Source organism: Gossypium hirsutum, chromosome A10 (assembly GCF_007990345.1).
Source record: "Gossypium hirsutum isolate 1008001.06 chromosome A10, Gossypium_hirsutum_v2.1, whole genome shotgun sequence".
NCBI classification, from domain to species: Eukaryota; Viridiplantae; Streptophyta; class Magnoliopsida; order Malvales; family Malvaceae; genus Gossypium; species Gossypium hirsutum.
This window is the reverse complement of record NC_053433.1, coordinates 11278072-11297635: the sequence shown is the minus strand read 5'-3', so window position 1 is coordinate 11297635 and position 19564 is coordinate 11278072. Positions and strand designations below refer to the sequence as shown.

The 19564-nt window shown below is 33.1% G+C and overlaps 1 protein-coding gene and 1 pseudogene across 1 annotated transcript; both read left to right on the top strand.

Moving 5' to 3' along the window:
* Positions 1-504: 504 nt before the first annotated feature.
* LOC107895703 (protein HYPER-SENSITIVITY-RELATED 4-like) lies at positions 505-2244 on the top strand (annotated as a pseudogene).
* Positions 2245-15119: 12875 nt separating this feature from the next.
* Positions 15120-18424, top strand: LOC107897282 (uncharacterized). Its single transcript, XM_016822671.2, has 9 exons — positions 15120-15602; positions 15692-15849; positions 15933-16114; positions 16209-16493; positions 16574-16632; positions 16772-16808; positions 17220-17291; positions 17393-17717; positions 17803-18424. The coding sequence occupies exons 1-9, from the start codon at positions 15239-15241 to the stop codon at positions 18166-18168; spliced, it is 1848 nt and encodes a 615-aa protein (XP_016678160.1). The 5' UTR covers positions 15120-15238; the 3' UTR covers positions 18169-18424.
* The last annotated feature ends 1140 nt before the right edge of the window (positions 18425-19564 follow it).

The window sequence follows — 19564 nt, the reverse complement described above, 5'->3', positions numbered from 1 at the left end:
ATGATAATTCAAAATCAATAGTGGTCAAACTAAACTTAATCATTAGTTATTTTTTATGACATATCTGTATTCAAAATTGATGAATCAAATTGAAACATTATAACTCCAAAAGAAATTTCTGGTTCCTTCTCAAATGACTTAATAACCAAGTCAGCAGTCTAATTTTTAACATTAGGAATGGAAATGTCAAGGTTGAAAAGGACGTGGGATGAAATTAAATCCATAATATTTATCTAATTTTTTAAAATGTTAAACAACTTATATAAATTTTGATGAATTCATTTTATTTTTATTATGTTGGTATTATTTTTTGTATTGCATATTTATTATATTCAAAGTAAAAGTCTCTTTCAAAAGAAATGTCACAAGACCTTGGAGAAGGAAAGGAAATGTCAAAGTCCAAGTATTATGGTCTCCTCTGAAATGGTCAGCAAAGCACCATATAAATTGCGGTGAGCCATCTCAAATGAAAGCCAGGATTTGTGGGTTTTACCTATAGCCTCACAGACATTCTCTGAAAACCTTTTCATCAACACAAATTTTTTCAAAATTTTTCAACAAGACCCACCATCAAAACTTCTCAGAGGAAAGAGATGAAAACCAAGGGCCTTTTATCAACAGCAGCCTCCATAGCTGCCACAGCTATGGTGATTCGTACCATTGCCAACGATTTCATCCCAGCAGAAATCACCAACTACTTTTCCATGCGCTTACGGAGCCTATCTCACCGTTTCTCTTCTCAGTTAACAATTGTGATAGATGAATTCAGAGGGCATGTTGTAAACCAAGTGTTTGAAGCTGCTGATGCATACTTGGGAACCAAAACTGCAAACCCTTCCATCCAAAGAGTTAAGGTGGGCAAAACTGACTAGGACAACAACTTATCCTTATCCATGGATCGAGGTGGAATATTGGTCGATGTTTATGGACATGTTGAGATGAAATGGAAACTGGTTTGTTCCCAAGTTCCTTCCCACAACCATGGGGATGTTAATTCATCTCGAAGGTCTGAAGTTAGACACTATGAGCTAAGTTTTCATAAGAGGAACAAAGATTTAGTGATTGATTCATACTTGCCTTACATATTAGAAACGGCAAAGTTGATGAGAGAAGAGAATAAGAGTATAAAACTCCACACAGTTGTTTATGGAAGAGGGATGACGAGGAGGTCATATTCAAACACCCAATGACGTTCAACAGTTTGGCTATGGATTGGAAGCTGAAAAGGGCTGTAATGGAGGATCTTGAAATGTTTACAAATGGGGAAGAATACTATAAAAAGAGTTGGTAAAGCTTGGAAACGTGGATATCTGTTGTATGGTCCTCCAGGGACAGGCAAATCAAGTTTGATAGCAGCAATGGCTAATCACTTGAAATATGATATCTATGACTTGGATCTTACTGACGTCCGTAATAACTCGGATCTTCGGTTTTTGTTGCTCTCCATTTCTAGCCGGTCCATACTAGTCGTCGAGGATATCGACTGCTCTATCGAGCTAGAAAACCGAGAATCGGAGGAGGCTGAAACTCATAGCAATCAGGGTGATAATCAAATAACATTGTCTGGACTTTGGAATGTCATTGATGGGCTCTGGTCATGCTGTGGTGAAGAACGAATCATAATCTTCACGACGAATCATAAAGAACGGTTAGACCCGGCACTGGTGAGACCTGGTCGGATGGACATGCATGTTCACATGTCATACTGCAATGCATCCGTATTCAAGCAGCTTGCCTTCAACTATTTTGGGATTAGGGATCATGGTGTTTTCGAGCAGATTGAGAAGCTGTTGGAGGAAGTGAATGTGAGCCCTGCAGAAGTTGCAGGGGAGTTGTTGAAGAAGAACAACTCCAATGCAGAGGCTGCCTTTCAAGGCTTACTCAAATTCCTACATGAAAAAAGTAATTATTCAGTCAATGTTGTTACACATTAATATTATAAAAAAAAAGCTTATAAAGCTTGAATTAATGTAGTAGTAATGATTATAATTTTAAAGGTTTTTTTACAGAAGAAAAAGGTGAGGAAGAGACTGTCAACATACCATCATCTGTCCAATTCTCAACAATTTCCATCAAGTCAAGCCGTGGGCGTGGGAGAGGGAGAAGAGGACGTGGTCGCTTTCGGCATTCAGGCCGCTAGACTAATTTTTGGAAAGAAATAATCACTAATTCTTTTTTATCAAATATTTTTTTAACCTTCAAAGTTGTAAACCATCATTACTTCCATATTTCTTTTTTTACGAGTTTGATATTTATAGTTACTGGGCACAGAATTTCATATAATCCTTTTTCGGGCACAGTAATAAGAAAAATAAAAAGTGAAAATTAGAAAGAAAAATGTAAAAAGAATCTCAATTTTTTAGAATATATAAAATTAAAAAAACGACATTTTTAAGAAAAGAAAAACAGAAATACAAAAACCCACAAAATTCTCAAGTTTTTAAAATATATTAGAAGATTTTTCAAATATCATGAAAATTTTCCTAAATTTTATACTAAGGTAAATTTGTAAAATAGAAAAATTCAAAAGAAGTGGAAATTCCATGCGAGGTCTACGATGTGTATCTAGCTTCTTCTTTTTATCCCAATAATATAAATTTATTAAAAAATTTCAATCTACTACATATTTTATTATTTACTAGTTTTCTTGTGTTGCACCTGGTATACATTTTTTTAAAATAAAAGATAAAAATAAGTAACATATTACTGTAAATAATATTTTATGAATTAATAAACATAGTTGAAACCATAATTTAAGTAATAATACAAAATTACAAAATTATTTAAAACTATTTTCTATGACATACCATATATATTACATGATGAAAGTGTTTATCAAAGATGCATAAATAGATTTTTGTGCAAAATATTAAAATAGTTAATTTTATTTATTTCAGGTTATATTTTAATCACTTATGTTTGAAATGTTAATATACGTTATCATGTTGTAACATTTTAGTCACTAAACTGTTAATTGTCGTTAACGGTATAACCGTAAGCTGTTGTGGCATGTTAAATCATTATTTCAAATAAATATTTTAGGTTAAATTATACAACTGATCCCATATTTTTGTTTTAAGTAATTTAATTTTTTTCTTTTATGTTCTTTTAACTTTCTTTTTTTTTTCTTTCTTTATTTTACATTCTCTTCTATTTCTCCCTTTGTTTTCCTTCATTCTCCATTTCTTTTAACGTAAATTTTTTTTATGTTTTTCATTTGTTAAAATTTTTTTTATATTTATTAAAAAAGGAAAGGTAAAAGCTTAAATCAAAATAAAACTTGTTTCAATATTCTCACCCCACAATTACAAACCTTCATCATCCATTACCGCTTTAACGAACCAAATTGGATTTTTCAGTGACCTAGTCCACAAGCTCACCTTACTCAAAGACCTCGCCAGCTGTGACTTATGCCAGTCCACCCTAAAAAAAGTTTCCCGAGCCCATTCCCTCAACCTCCTAACCAACCCCCACGGCCACCTTATTTATCTTACCTGCAACATTATCTCCCTCTTGAAATTACGTAGTTTCATGAATTCTTTAAACAAGTTGTACACTCTCAATGACTAAAACGACCACCATACAAAACTTACCATCAACTTTACGCAAACCACTTTGGTTCCATGCTCCCTTTCTCTCTTCGATTCATCCATGCTCGACTTCCTATCAAGCTTGCTTAGGAATATCCACAAGGTTTAGATCAATTTTATCATTTACTTAATTTTATTTGTCAGAAAATAAAAAAAAAGAGGAAAGGAATAATCTACATGATTCTATAAAAATTTGGAAACGGAAAAAAATTGTTTTGAATATAAATAATTAAAATTTTGTTTAGATTTAATTACGAATATGATTTTTTATATTGATTTGTTAGATCCAATTTTAGTTTCATATATATATAAATAAGTAAAATCTTATTATTTTAAATTGACTCTAATTTGCTGATTGAGTCTTAGCTTGATTCGCATAGACATTGTTGCCAATGCAGGAGGACATGTGTTCGAGTGCATTGAAGCACATTATCCTCTTATTTATGGGTTGGAGAGGTTCTATGAGTAGTTCTAGGCATTGTTGTAAAAAAGAGCAGATATAATTTGAATCTATAATGAGATTATTTAAAAAAAATTGACTTTAGTTTAAAAGATATTTAATTATATTAAAGCTAAAAAAATTCTGAATAAAAAAGTTGATATTAAATACTGAAATATACTTTATATTCATTTTGAATTATAACTTAAAATATTAAAAATTATAGATAAGAAATACCTTATAATAAAATATTTTAGTTATTTTATATTACATGAAACAAAAATTTATTAAATGAAGAAATAAAAAATAATTTTAGCGCATATCTTATTGAATTAATACATAATACTATTAAAAATAATATAGAAATTTGAAACTAAAATTGAAAACTATAATAAAAAATTGAAAAAAAAATAGCTAGGTATAATATTACCTCATCATTAATTAAAATTATTATCTATCTCTCTCTAATGTAATTGTTATTTGAATATGATTCAATATTATTTTTTGAAAAACTATTACTTTAATGCTCCATTCTTAAATAAATTCTTCTAATTATAACATGATAAAGTTAAAAGAAATCTAAATCAAATAAAGAGCTAAAAGAACAGAAAACAATCGAAGAAAACAAAGAGATTTTTGTTACAAAAAAAGCAATATATTTTACCTTTAGGATGTTAAAGAATCCTTAATTCCTTCTGTGTAATTGAAATGGACAATAATAGGTGAAAATTAAAGAGAACAAGAACACACAAAAAAATTTGTTGACGTGGAAAACCCAAATGGGAAAAACCATGGGACTTTAGTCCAGTGCAAACTTGCCTTCTACTGTTATATGAGTAGGATTACATTCAATATATCTCATTCAATTAGGATGATTTACAATTCTCATGCAATGGTGGCTCTCTCTCTATTTTTCTCTCTTGGTGAACTCACTTGTAACTAAGTTTTGATGCTTCTCCCTCTCTACCAAAAACCTTCCCAAAGCCTTATATTTATAATAGAGCAATGGGGTTCCCAAAAGACATCATTCATAGACAAATCCACCATTAATGGATGAACTTGGGAAATGTAAATTGAGTTAATAACATACATTAATGTGGATGATTCATCCCCCAAACATATGATACACCTTTCTTGGAATAAGGTTCATCTCCCTAATTCCGAATTAAGGAGGGTTGCCCCAACAAATCTCCCTCTTCTTGACTTAATTAGGGGGAACAAACAAATTGGATCCTTGACAACATTCTTCAAACTTTTTGGTCAGAATCACCTTTGTCATCATATCAGACCAGTAATCATCAGTGTGAACTTAATTTAGTTCAATCAAATTTTCTTCTAATACATATCATATCCAATGATAACATACATCAATGTGTTTTGTTTGAGAGTGATAGGCTGAATTTTTAGCTAAATGAATAACACTTTGATTATCACATTTAAGGACATACTTTTCCTGCTTGTGGCCCAATTCTAGTAGAAAAATTTTCATCCATAACATCTCTTTACACACTTCAGTTGTTGCAATATATTCTACTTCAATGGTTGTTAATGTTACACATTTTTAGGGCTTTGACTATTAAGAGATAGCCCCCCTGAAAAAATAGCCACATACCTGATGTTGGTTTTCTTGAGTCAACATTTCTAGCCATATCCGCATCCGTGTACCCACTTAGTTTTAGCTTCCCTTTTCTAAAGAACAAACATCTCTTTGATGTGGCACGTAAATACTGAAAAATCTATTTCACAACCTCCTAGTGGACTTTACCTGGATTGGAGAGGAATTGACTCACCATTCCAATAGCATGGGCAATGTCGAGTTTGGTACAAATCATGGCATACATAAGACTCCAAAATGCAGATGAATATGAGACTTTTTCCATTTCTTCTTTCTTTTTCTCACTTGTGGGACTTTTACTTTTGCTTAACTTGGAATGTCTAACAAGTGGAACATTAACTAGTTTGGACTTATGCATGTTGAATCTCTGAAGAACTTTCTCAATGTATTGTTTTTGAGATAACCATAATAACTTCTTAGAACGATTTCTAATGATATTAATTCCAAAGATTTGTTTTGCTGGGCCCGAATCCTTCATGGTAAATGAATTGCTTAAGGCCTTCTTAAGAGCTACAATTTCTTCTTATCTTGCCTAATAATTAATATATCATCAACATAAAGCAATAATATGATAAAATCTCCACTATCATACCTTTTCACAAAGACACAATGCTCAGTGTGGGTTTTTTAAACTAACAGTCATAAAAGAGTCAAACTTCTTGTACCATTATCGTGGTGCCTTTTTAAGACCATAAAGGCTTTTTTTGAGTTGGCACACTATGTTTTCCTTTCTTGGCACTATAGACCCCTCAGGCTGTTCCATATAAATCTCCTCTTCTAAATCTCCATGAAGAAATGTCATTTTCACATCAAGTTGTTCAATGTCTAAGTCTAAACTAGTAACCAGACCAAGTATAACTCGAATAGATGACATCTTGACCATAGGCAAAAAAATTTCTTCGACAATCAATTCCCTTTTTCTGATTGCAACCTTTGACAACTATTCTAACCTTGTACCTGGGCTTCTTATTGTTCTCTTTAATTTTAAGTTTGTATACCCATTTGTTTTTCAAAACACGTCTTCTTAGGGGTAACTCCACAAGATCATAAATCTGGTTATCATGTAAAGATTGCATTTCTTCTTATATGGTTTTTAACAATTCTTCTTCGTGATCATCATTCATCGCATCATCAAAACTTTAAGGCTATTCTTCATTGACGATTGTCACATACTCACTTGAAGGATATTTATTAGATGGTTTTCATTACATCATCAAAACTTTGAGGCTATTCGTTGTTGACGATTGTCACATACTCACTTGAAGGATATTTATTAGATGGTTTCCTTTCATGCATCGATCTCCTTACTTTTAGTTGAGGTGTAACTTCTAGTTCAATTGTCTCAACAGGCGGATCTTCATTTATTTTTGTTGATGATTCCTCTATCGATGACTTGTCATTTTTATTATGGTTTTCAATATCTCTGTCTTCAATAGTTTCATGTTTTACCATTAGCAGCGGATCATAAACAATACGAGTATTGATCTTAGACACAGGACTCCCTAATTTCTTTGCGTCTTCAATGGTATGGTCATTGAAAAACACAACATCTCAACTTCTAACAATATTTTTCTTCATCGGATCCCATAATTGGTAACCTAACTTATCTTGAGGTGATCTAAGATAGATGCACTGCTTTGTCTTTGTATCAAGCTTGGAATGTTCATCCTTAGGAATGTGGACAAAAGCTCGATGACCAAACACCTTAAAGTGTTCATATGACGCCTTCTTGCCTGTCTATACTTGTTCTTGGATATCTCCATCCAAAGCATTAGAAGGAGAATGATTGATGATAATAATGGCAGTCTTCACTACTTCTCCCCAAAAAGATTTAGAGAATTTAGCACTTGAAAGCATGCTTCGATATCTTTCTTCAGTGGTTCGATTCATTCTCTCAACCACACTATTTAATTGTGGTGTCTTGGGTGGAGTCTTTTCGAGCTTGATGCTATACGACTTGCAATATGCTTCAAAATGGCCTTGATACTCTCCCTCATTATCAACTCCCACACATTTCAACTTTCTTCCAGTCTTACATTCCACCTTAACATGAAATTCCTTGAAATCCTCAAGTACTTGGTCTTTTGTTTTTAATAATAATACCCAAATTTTTCTTGAATGGTCATAAATAAAGGTGACAAAATATAGAGCACAACCTAGTGATATTTTAGTCATTGAACAAACATTCATGTGCACTAAATCAAGAACATGTTTTCTTCTATGTGGTTGATTACTTCAACAAAATAAAATTCTATGCTACTTTCTAGCTAAACAATAAATGCAAGCCTCAAGTGATTTACCTTTCACCTCTGGAAGAAGCTTTTTTTGGGAAAGGATTTGTAATCCCTTTTCACTCATGTGCCCTAGCCTCTTATGCCATAGCTCCAAACATGAGTTATCATAAGCAGTATTGGCTTCTCCCTTACGTAACTTTCCTTGTGTTATGAATAAGGAACCTTACTTGCTTCCTCTAACAATAATCATGCTATTTATAGTTAGTTTCCATTTTCCTCCACCAAAATGATTCATATAATCAATATCATTTGGTTTTCAGTTGGAATAAGATTAACACGCATATCTGGAACATGTTTAACAGTCAATATTGGTCTTCATGATTACATTGCCAATACCCACAATCTTACTTGTTACTTGATTTTCCATTTTCATTGTACCAAAATCACCACTTTAGTATGTTGAGAAAAAATCTCCATGTGGGGTTTTGTGAAATGAAGCTCCCGAGTCAACAATCTACGAGCAATCATCATGAGCAATGTTAAGATAATTAACTTCCCCAAATAGAAAGATTCCATCTTCGTCTTCCTTTGCAACTACAGAAGCTGTACTATTCTTTTCCTTGTTCTTTGGATTAATTTGGTCAGATTTGACTGTCCTATTCTTTTGGTCTCTTTTGAGATTTCGACACTCCTACTTCTTGTGATTAGGTTTGTCGCAATAGTAACAAATAATTTTGGAGCGAGATCTAGCTTGCCCGTGAGACTTGCCATAGTTTCAAGTCTTATTTCTTCCATAGTTTACATTCCTTCCACGATTATCCACCATATTGGCTTCTGATTGACTAGATAAACCTTGTTCCTTCCTCCTAGCCTCTTCATTTATCAAACTATCTAAAACAGTGTCTGCTGTGAGCTTTCCTTCTAGTGTTGAGTTGTTCAAAGTAACAATGGTAGTGTCCCAACACTCTGGTAAAGAGCTTAGTAATAATAGGTTCTACAACTCATCATCAATCTTCATATCTATCTTGGTTAATTGATTCACAAGCCCTTTAAAAGTGTTTAGATACTCAATCATGCTTTGGCCATCTTTGTACTCAAGTTTGACCAAAAGTCTCACCATATGGGCCTTATTTCAAGGTTTCTTCTTCTGGATCATGGGCTCTAGTTTTGTCCATAATTCATAGACATTGATGTATGTGGACACACGCTCGAACAAACTTCGATCAACATACTTGCGAATCATGGCCACCCCCTTTCGATTTAAGAGCTCTCATTCTTCCCTTCAGGCATTGTCTCATACAAATCTTTGCAATAAAGATGATCTTCCATCATTGACTTCTAATAAGATAAATTATTTGCTGTGTGTTTGAACATGTCACCATCAAGAGTAACACTTCCCTCTATTTTAATAACACGAGATAAATTATGGCTATTACAACCTAGCTTTTGATACCACTGTCGGGAAGAACTGAGTATGTTAGAGAATACTTATTTCCCTCTTTGTGCAATTGAAATGGGAAATAATAGGTGAAAATTAAAGAGAACAAAAACACATAAAAATTTCATTGACGTGGAAAACCCAAATGGGAAAAACCATAGGACTTTAGTCCAGTGCAAACTTGCCTTCTTCTATTATATGAGTATGATTATATTCAATATCTAATCTAGGGGTGTTTAACTGGTTAACCAAATTAAACTAGTATTAATCAAACTTTTTAATCCTTTAATCGTTAATTAAATTAAATTTTTTTCAAAAAAAATTAATCGAATCGAAATATTTCGACTAACCGAATTAATCGATATTTATATGTTTTTGTTTTTTTTTGTTAAAACAAGTATAAACCATATCCAAAAAAACTGATAATGTTCATTTGATTGAATTATCCGAATTAAAACTACATATAATTTGTATTATTAATTATTAAGTTCAGTTAATTCGGTTCTTAATTCGGTTAATTACCCAATTTCGAACCAAATTAACCGATAACTGAACTTTCAAAAATCATTAACCGACCTCCGATGAAATTATTTCAGTTCAGTTGATTAATTCAGTTTTAACCGTAATTTGAACACCCCTAATCTCATCCAATTTTGCTTTTTTAATATCGGGTTTTTTATCCAAATAATATAAAATAATTAAATAAATACTGAAATGGGATAAATGTATTAATATTTATGAATCTAGACAGGAGCTACAGTAAAAAATTGGTGTCTCCTAACCAATTGGCGGCACCCCTTTCTCCAGCCACAAGTCACATCACTTTTTAAAAAATAATTTTTTATGGGTGTCGTCTGGTCAATCGGCAGCACTAGTATTGTATAGATTTAATCGCCATAGATTAACTCCTTGTTGCTATTCTTTCATCACCAGAAAGAAAAAATAATGGTTTTGATCTTTCCATTATGTTTGAATTTAAAATTTAGCCATTTACTGTAGTTTGGTAGTGGAAATAGGTAACATGGTTAATTATTCGAAGTTTATAACATAGATTTTTAATTTTTTTTATGTTGACGTGATGAGTTTGAGGGTTGTTTTGAAGAAAAAAATCATATCAACATTTGGTTATGTTATATGTTTGAATTGACTAATTACATTATAAGCATAGAAGGACTAAATTACTTCAAATTGAAGTTTAAAGACCAAATCTTAAATGAAAATATAATATAGAGACCTAAAAAATCATTTAACCTAAAAGAAAATGTAGGTTTCAGTTATAGAAAATGCTTGTGTGTACCCAGATAGGTTTTTACATTTGTTTATAAAATTGGAATAATTAACAGTGTTACCTATTTCCACTATCAAATTACACTAAATGACTAAATTTTAAATTCAAATATAATGGAAAGACCAAAATCATTAATTTTCCTTTTTGGTGATAAAAGAATAGCAACAAGAGGTTAACCTATGGAGATTAAATCTGTACAATATTGGTGCCGCCAATTGACTGGGCCGCACCCATAAATTTTTTTTTAAAAGCTGATGTGACCGGTGGTTGGGGAGAGGGGTGCCGCTAATTGGAACCTGTGACAAACGAGATGAAATTTATTACTTTCGGCGCATGTCAAGTGTGAAAGCGACTTTAGTTATGGGTAGATAATTTTTTACATTAGTTGATGATTTTTTACGTGTTGTATGGGTATATTTATTGGTTGATAAAATAGAGGTTTTTCAAAATTTTTATGTCTTTTATTACGATAATTGAACGCCAATTTTTCAAGAAAATCAAGATAGTTCGGAGTGATAATGGTATTGAGTTTAATTGAATGAAGGACTATTTTTTTACTATTGGGATCTTATTCCAAACATGATACATGCACGGATGGGGTGAAATTTATTAAATTCCATTCACCGAAGCTGCCAATTTTTAAGTTTGGTAAATCAACAAACTTGCAATAGCTTTTTGGATAGGTTCTAGACATTTATGAATTTAGATGTTTTCATAAAGTTCGAAGATCTATCTCTTAGCTTCAAAACACACTTTGAATAACTCAATTTTGAGTTTAAGAACTCAAATTATAACCGTTTTAGTGAATACTGCATGTGCAGAATTTCTAGATAGGATTATTATAAAAATTACAAGTTTTGAGCTATTAATTTTTGTTTAAATCATATTGGGTTTATTTTTTAGACTTAATTTTTATTACATATGAGCTCAATATTGTATTTTTTAGGTTTTATTATTTTATTATTTATTTATTCTAAATTTTGGATATTGTTCAAGTATTTTAAGTTGTTTAGGAGTTTTTGTTTCTCAATCAAATAAGAAAGTTCAGTTTAAAACTACTTCTTGTTTAGATTAATTAGAGTTTCAATATATTTTAGAGTTTTATTTCGATGTACTTAGCTAGCCTATATAAAGGATTCTTCATTGTTCATTAAGCGGACGATGGTTTTCATTAATAAAGTTTTCAACTGTATGAGTTTGTTTCTTTGTGTAAGATTTCTTTATTGTAATTTTTGGAAGTAATTTTCTTCTTGATTTTCTTCAAGGAGTCACGAGAATTCATTCCTCACCCTTTAATTTTCCAAGAATTATTTCTTGGAGAGTTGATTAGAGCCATTAATTGAGTTTGTTGGGGTTTATATCTCAAAGGGTTCAATTGGATATTTATCAATCTATCCATCACATCCAGCGGTTTATTCAGTCCATCTTCCACTTTTAAATTTCATCTATTTATTTATTTATTTTTGAACATTTATTCTTAGTTCTTAAATTTATTCTTTTAGTGTTTTTGTTTTCTTTAATTTCTAAATTTGATTATTTCTTTTTTCAAGTCAGATCCAAATCTTTCTTTCTAGAGCCAAACAACTTGAATTTGATCCTTCTTCTGGTTCTCCCGTTCTCTTCTTTATCAAAACCTCTAATGTTAGCGCTCTTCAACAAAATGGATGAGTAAAGAGAAAACATCAACATATTTTAAATGTTGCCTGTGCTTTTCATTTTCAAGGGAATTTGCTGATTATGTTTTGCGGAGAGTGTTTTTTAGCTACGACAAATCTGATTAATAGAACTTATTCTAGTGTACTTCATAATAAAACTCCCTATGACGTCTTATTTAGCTTTCCACCCTTATATGATGACTTGCGTGTTTTTGGTTGTTTATGTTTTGCTCATAACCAATGAGCAAAATGTGACAAATTTGCTAGTTAAAGTAAAAAATGTGTATTTATTGGGTATCCTTTTAGAAAAAAAAGGTTGAATGTTATATGATTTGGAGAGAGTTTTTTTTTGCATCTAGGGATGTTCGATTTTATGAAGATATTTTCTCATACTTAGATGTTGACACTGCTAATGTCGAACCTATATATAACTTGGTGTGGATATTTCTGTGGACGGCTTTTGTTTTGTGGATAAGGGTGGGGTGCCAGAGGAAATGATAGAGGCTAGTAGCGAGACTCGTCCCTCTTCGCCATCACAAATGCAATCACCTCTTGTCTCAGCAGAGGATGTGTCAATAGAGATGGTTGCTTAGGTGGGTAATGGATCACAAGATTCAACTTCTGGTTCGAATGCTTCTCTTGATTCCTCTATAGGTCAAGGTATGAGAAAAAAATTAATTCATCCAAATTAAAAGATTTTGTGACATATGCAGTGACTATGAAAAGTCCATCTCCAATATCATCCGTTTCCTCTCCTTCCTCAGGTTACACGTTTTCCTATAGTACATTATGTTAATTGTGAAAAATTTACTACGAAACACAAAAATTTTATTGCAGCAGTAACTGCAGAGGTGGAACCACAATCTTTTAAGGGGGATGTGAAAGATGTTTGGTGGCGTAGTACTATGAAAAGGGAGGTTCGAGCTTTGAATGCTAATGTCACATGGACTATAATGTCTCTTCCTTCTAAATAGAAAGGTCTGGGTAGCAAATGGGTGTACAAGATAAAATACAACTCTGATAGTACCATTGAGAGATTAAAGGCCCTATTAGTTGTCCTCGACAATCATCATATTAAAGAAATCGATTATAATGAGACGTTTTCTCCGGTAGCAAAAATGATAAATGTTCGAACCTTTTTGGTCGTCGTTGTATCAAAGAATTGGGAGCTTCATCAAATGGATGTTTACAATGCCTTTCTTCATGGTGATTTTGATGATGAGGTGTATATGAAACTTCCACTTGGGTTTGACACTTCGGATCCGAGCAGGTGTGTAGGCTTCGAAAATATTTGTATAGTTTGAACCAGACACATCGCTATTGGTTTGCCAAGCTCGTTATGGCTCTAAAGGCGTATAGCTTCTTACAATCTTACTCTAATTATTCTTTTTTTACATAAACTAGGGGTGCTGTAGTGATTAATGTGCTTATGTGTGTCAATGATTTGATCATTTCTAGTAACGATTCTACTGCATTGAAGTATTTTAAAGGCCTATCTCGGTAATTGTTTTCATATGAAGGATCTCGGAGTACTAAGGTATTTTTTAGGTATTGAGGTTGCTCGTAGTGCTTAAGGTTTGTTCTTGTGTTAATGTAAGTATGCACTCGATATTATTTCTAAGGTAAGATTATTATGAGCCAAACCAACTGTCTCTCCAATTGAACAAAACCAGGGACTTGCACATGCTACAGGAGAAGTGATTGCAGATCCTAAACCCTATCGGCGATTGATGAGTCGCCTTATATATTTGGTTGTTATGAGTCCAAATTTAGCATATTCTGTATATGTTTTATCTCAATTTATGCAACATCCTAAGCAAGAACATTGGGACGCAACAATTCAACTAGTTCGTTATTTAAAAGGTGTTCTAGGCCAAGGTATCTTCCTCTATGCAGATAGTAAGTTGTCTTTACAAGGCTGGTATGACTCAGATTGGGCCACATGTCCTATCACTCGACAGTCTCTAACTCGCTAACTCGTGTTTCTTAGGAACTCGCCTATCTCTTGGAAAACTAAGAAGCAACACATTGTCTCTCGGTCCTCTGTTACTTGTGAATTGAAATGGTTAAATGCTCTATTGCTTAGTTTTGGGGTGCATTACCCTAAAGCTATTCCTTTGTTTTGTGATAGGCAGTTTGCTCTGCGTATTACTCTTAATCCTGTTAATCACAAACGTATGAAACATATTGAGGTGGTTGTCATTTTATTAGGGATGCAATTAACGAGGGTCTTTTTTCTCCTTCATATGTCTCTACTATAGATCAACTAGCAGATATATTTACAAAGGCTTTGGGAAAGAAACAATTTGATTATTGTCTTAGCAAGTTGGGCATTTACGATTTGCATGCTCCAATTTGATGGGGTATTACAAGAAGATTAGTATGCAGTATTATAAGATAAATTATTTAAAGGAGCAGTTTTCTATATTATAGAAAGTAGAGGGCAAATAGGAGTAATTCTTCTATTTGGATTCTCAATGTGATATATCATGTATATGTATTCTCTTATGTTGATGAATGATATTTGAGACTTTACCCTACTATTGAGATTAATTAAATATACATTTAATAAAAAAAATTAGAACTTCCTTTGATATTAAAGAAATCCAATTCATTCCATATATATATATTTATTAAAATAAGCTAACAACGAAAATGTGTATAAGTTATCCTATCATTTATGTGACAACCCCATGAGAAGTATAAATTTATTGATAAGAAAAATTGGTTAAAGTTTTAGGGCCAAGCTATTTTTATTGCAATAAAAAGATGTTAAAAGAGGTATATTATAAATGATATTAACAATTTAAAGACAAATATAGACATGAAAAAAACTGAAAAAGAATGTGTTTTTGGAAAATACCTACACCCTAAAAACAAACTTTGGATTTACAATCTCAGGTTTATGGAAAGCCATCTTCATCCCTGGCTTTCCACCAAGGGGAAAAAAATCATTAAACCCAGAGTAGAAGAATAAAGATGAGGCTGCCTGTTGAATTGAAGCCATTTTTTCTTATACCACCTTTCTTCCTCATTTTATCAACCTTCTTTTCATCTTCGCTTGGACAGAATGTAAATGGTAATTTGCCAGTGCCTTTAGACGCCGGTAATTTGCCGGTGCCAGTTAATGGTAATATACCAACGGCAGTCAAGGATGGTAACGTGCCAATTCCAGGCATGGATGGTAACATGCCAATGCCAGGCAAGGATGGTATTATGCCAATGCCAGGCATGGCTGGTAATTTGCCAATGCCAGGCATGGCTGGTAATTTGCCAATGCCAATGCCAGGCATGGATGGTAAATTGCCTGGCATGAAAGTGCCATTCGATGATAAATTTTCAGGTATGGTTCTTATATGTTGCTTTGACGTATTTTCATGAACCAGCTAGGTTATGATGATGATGAATTGATGATGATTCTCTTACGTACAGGAATGGTGGGTTCGGTGAGGGATAAAATGGAAAAGGCTAAATCAGGGAATGGAACTTACATAGTATTAGCCGAGAAACAAACACGCAGGAGAGACCCTCTAGACCGTTTACATTATTATACAGGTGGATGGAACATTACTAACAAACATTACTATGCTGTAAGATTTCTTCAATCAAGCTCCTAAAATTCATGTTATTGGTTTCAAAATGGCTCTGAAAGTTTCGAGTTTTTGCCATGCAGTCCGTTGCTTTTAGTTCTTTTCCTTTCTTAGCCATTGCTTTGGTCTGGTTCGCGCTGCTTGGTGTGCTTATAGTATGTGCTTGCTGCTGCTGCAGCAAACACAACAACATGTCCTATGCTTATCCTCCACTTGCTTATATACTTATTCTAATCTTTCTCATACTTTTCACCACCACAGCAATGTAAGTGATCTAATTAATTATTTCTGTGATTTGGAATTTGATGTTTTTATCACTGTAATTAACCGCTATCATGCTTTTTCATTTTTTTTTTCAGTGTTGGATGTGGTATAATGTATGATGGAGAAGCAAGGTTCCTGGAAACCGTATATGAAGCAGCAAAATACATAGTGAATCAAGCAAAGAAAGTCTCCAATGGTCTTACAAACGTCTACCTTTATCTTTATTCAGCCAAGAGTGTTTCTTTGAACCAACAATTTCTACCACCTGAAATCATAACCCAGATCGATACGGTCACCTCTCAATTGAATGCCTCAAAGGACTTGCCTTATAATACATCCGCAAATATTTTGGATTCCTTGCCCAAAGTTCTCACCCCTGTGTATGTCAAAATGCTTTTTCTATGTTTTCTTTTCAGTGCAAACTCAAACAAGGTGCATTTAACATGTTGGTTTATTACAGGAACCTGACTTTGATCTTAATCACAGCTACCATGCTTCTAGTGGCATTTATTGGATTCTGTAAGCCTTTTTGGTTTCCCCTAATCTGGTTGGTTATCAATGATTGTTCCTCTTTTGATACACCAATTATTAATTTATCTCATCAAATTGTTATTTTGTTTTCTTTTTTTCTTTTTTCTATTTTGTGAATGGATTGCAGTGTTTTCGCTTTTTGGCTTGCAAACTTTGGTGTACATGTAAGTGATTATCATCTCCTCATTAGTAAAAGTATCATAGACGCCTTTATATTAAAAGTCAAATTATATTTTTTCCTTTATACGATTTAAAATAAACTAATCTTTTTGTTAAAAGTTTCATCCATTTCTACTATTAAAAATTAGTTTTTATGCGGCAGCATGCGGTTTACATAGCATGCCACGTGTTATTGTCTAGCTGATCAATCATGCCAGTTTTTAACAGTACAAATAGATAGAAAATTTTAAAATAAAGGACCAATTTACTATTTGATCTAACATATAAAGATTAATTTATCTATTTTTTGAATAAAAAAGTAAAATGTAAATTTACTGCTAATATAGGCGCCTCTATTTACCTCTCCTAGTCCATTATATATAATTTTCATCAAAATTAACAATCTACAATTACAGATTCGTGGTGATTGGATGGATCATTGCATCTCTGGCATTTGTCTTGTGTGGTGCATTTCTAGCTTTCCACAAGTAAGTCTGAAAGTCTAAACAAATCATACCATGTAGCAGGCATAAATGTTATCTCATGTTATATCTTTCTAAGTCTAACCAAAATTTTCACTAAAATTCAGCTTAATGGTAGATACATGCATTGCAGTGGACGAATGGGTTCAAAACCCCATGGCTGGTTCAGCCATTAAGTCACTTCTTCCTTGTGTGGATAGTGAATTTGGCAAAAATGTGACGGATGCAAGCAAATTAGTCACCAATGGTATTGATACTCTGCTGAACCATCATGTTTCTCTTATAGCCAATGCCAACAACCTCCCTCCAGAAGCAAAACCTCTTTACTACAATCAATCTGGTCCATTAGTACCAATCATTTGTGACCCATACATGGTGGAACAGACTAAACAATGTGGTGAGGGTGCAGTACACTTGGGAAATGCAATACAGGTACTTAAAAAACCTTGTGGTTTTTCAAATTTTTAAAATGAAATGTGTGAATTTTGGAGTTTGATTCATTATATGTTCGATATAGGAATGGAACAAATATGTATGTCAAGTATCTGGAGCTGGCATTTGCAGCACAACAGGACGGTTGACCCCTGACTTGTACAAGCAGATGAGTGCAGCTGTTAATGTGAGCTATGCATTGTACAGTTATGGTCCCTTCCTTGCGAGCCTAGTAGATTGCTCCATGATCCGAGACACTCTTAAAGACATGCACCAGCATCATTGTCCAGGGCTAAGGAAACAAAGCCAACGGGTTTATATCGGCTTGCTGGTTGCAACGGTTTCGGTGATGTTCTGTTTGTTCTTCTGGGTGTTTTACGGTAGAGAAAGACGACATCGAAAGCATAACAAGACGACATCGAAAGTTGAAACTCCTCCTGTTAAAGAATAGGGATTTCAGTTGCTGGAGTCGTGTTTGTAGAGTTAAACGATTGCTGTCGTGGACACTTGCGATGAATGCCGAAAACTTGTGTATAGTTACATATACACAAATGTGTAAATGTGTTTGATTAAGGAGGTCATCATAGCTGAAAACTTGTGTAAATGTAACTATATAAAAAAAGATGTGCATACTGTTTGCTATATGGAGAAATGGGCATGAATACGTATCTATAAATATATGCCATCATTTTTGCAACTCTTCCAAACCCAGTGTCGTTTGGGGTCATATATTTTAGTGCATGTAGAAAGCTGGTTATAAGGAGGACGCTGGTTCATATTTGTCCCTAATTTTACAACCCCATTTATCCTGAAAATTGACATCCATGATTTTGGAGTACTTTGAAATTCCTAGAACAAAAATTTAACACTGTTGAAGGAGGAACACAGTATTTGAAACTAAATGGTGGAAGGTTGACATAAAAAAATGGTTGTTGGTGTATTCATAAAATATCTGATTTGGCAAAACAAAATAAGTTGATTATAAACTAAAATATTCTAGACTCAGAATCACACAATAGTTTAATGTCGATTTTATTTAGAGACCGCAATCATGTTTGAATTTATCTAATTTTGATGTTATATAAATTATAAATATTTTTATTTCAAATATAATAATTAATTATGCTTTTACATAATGATGACGTAATGCAAATTTGATTTGTAAAAAAATTAATATAGATGTTTTATTATAATAGAAATATTTATATAAAATAACTAAAAATTCTTAATATATTTTATAATTTGTTTTTGATATAATAATACTTTGAACTCAACTATTCCGGGAAAAAAAAACACTCCATTAATAGGTCATAAATTGGATTCACTTTAGACATAACTTTTATCCTAATAAAAACTATTTATTATCTATTATATTACCGTATTTACATTTGCATTCTTTTTTATTTTTAATGTTAAGGATAAATAGTTGACCGTTCCACCATGGACAGTGGAATTCAACCCACTTCAACCCTATCCGAGTGCTGTGTTGGCGTGGGTCAGGTTGCCTGCTCTTCCCGGACACCTGTCCAAGAGGAAGATTCTTGGGGAAATAGGGGGCTTGATTGGGAGAGTGGCAAAATTGGATCCGAATATTGTTAACAAATCTAGGCGAAGATTTGTCAGAATGGCAATATATGTTAATATCGATAAGCTTCTGGTTTCTCAGGGTAGGGTCAACGATGACACGAGGTAGAATACAAATCCCCAATCTGCTTTACTTGTGGCCGATATGGGCATGCGAAGGATATGTGTCCTTTAAAGAGTAAAAGTCGAACTCAAGGGAAGGAGAAGGAGCCGACGGCGGACTCCTCGGATCCAAATGCCGGCAAGTCGAACAAACCAGAGCC

Coding starts and splice junctions, on each gene's coding strand:
- LOC107897282 (XM_016822671.2), top strand. CDS start 15,239: ATGAGGCTGCCTGTTGAATTGAAGCCATTTTTTCTTATACCACCTTTC. Junction 15,603..15,691: donor ATTCGATGATAAATTTTCAG/GTATGGTTCTTA, acceptor TCTTACGTACAG/GAATGGTGGGTTCGGTGAGG. Junction 15,850..15,932: donor CTAACAAACATTACTATGCT/GTAAGATTTCTT, acceptor TTTGCCATGCAG/TCCGTTGCTTTTAGTTCTTT.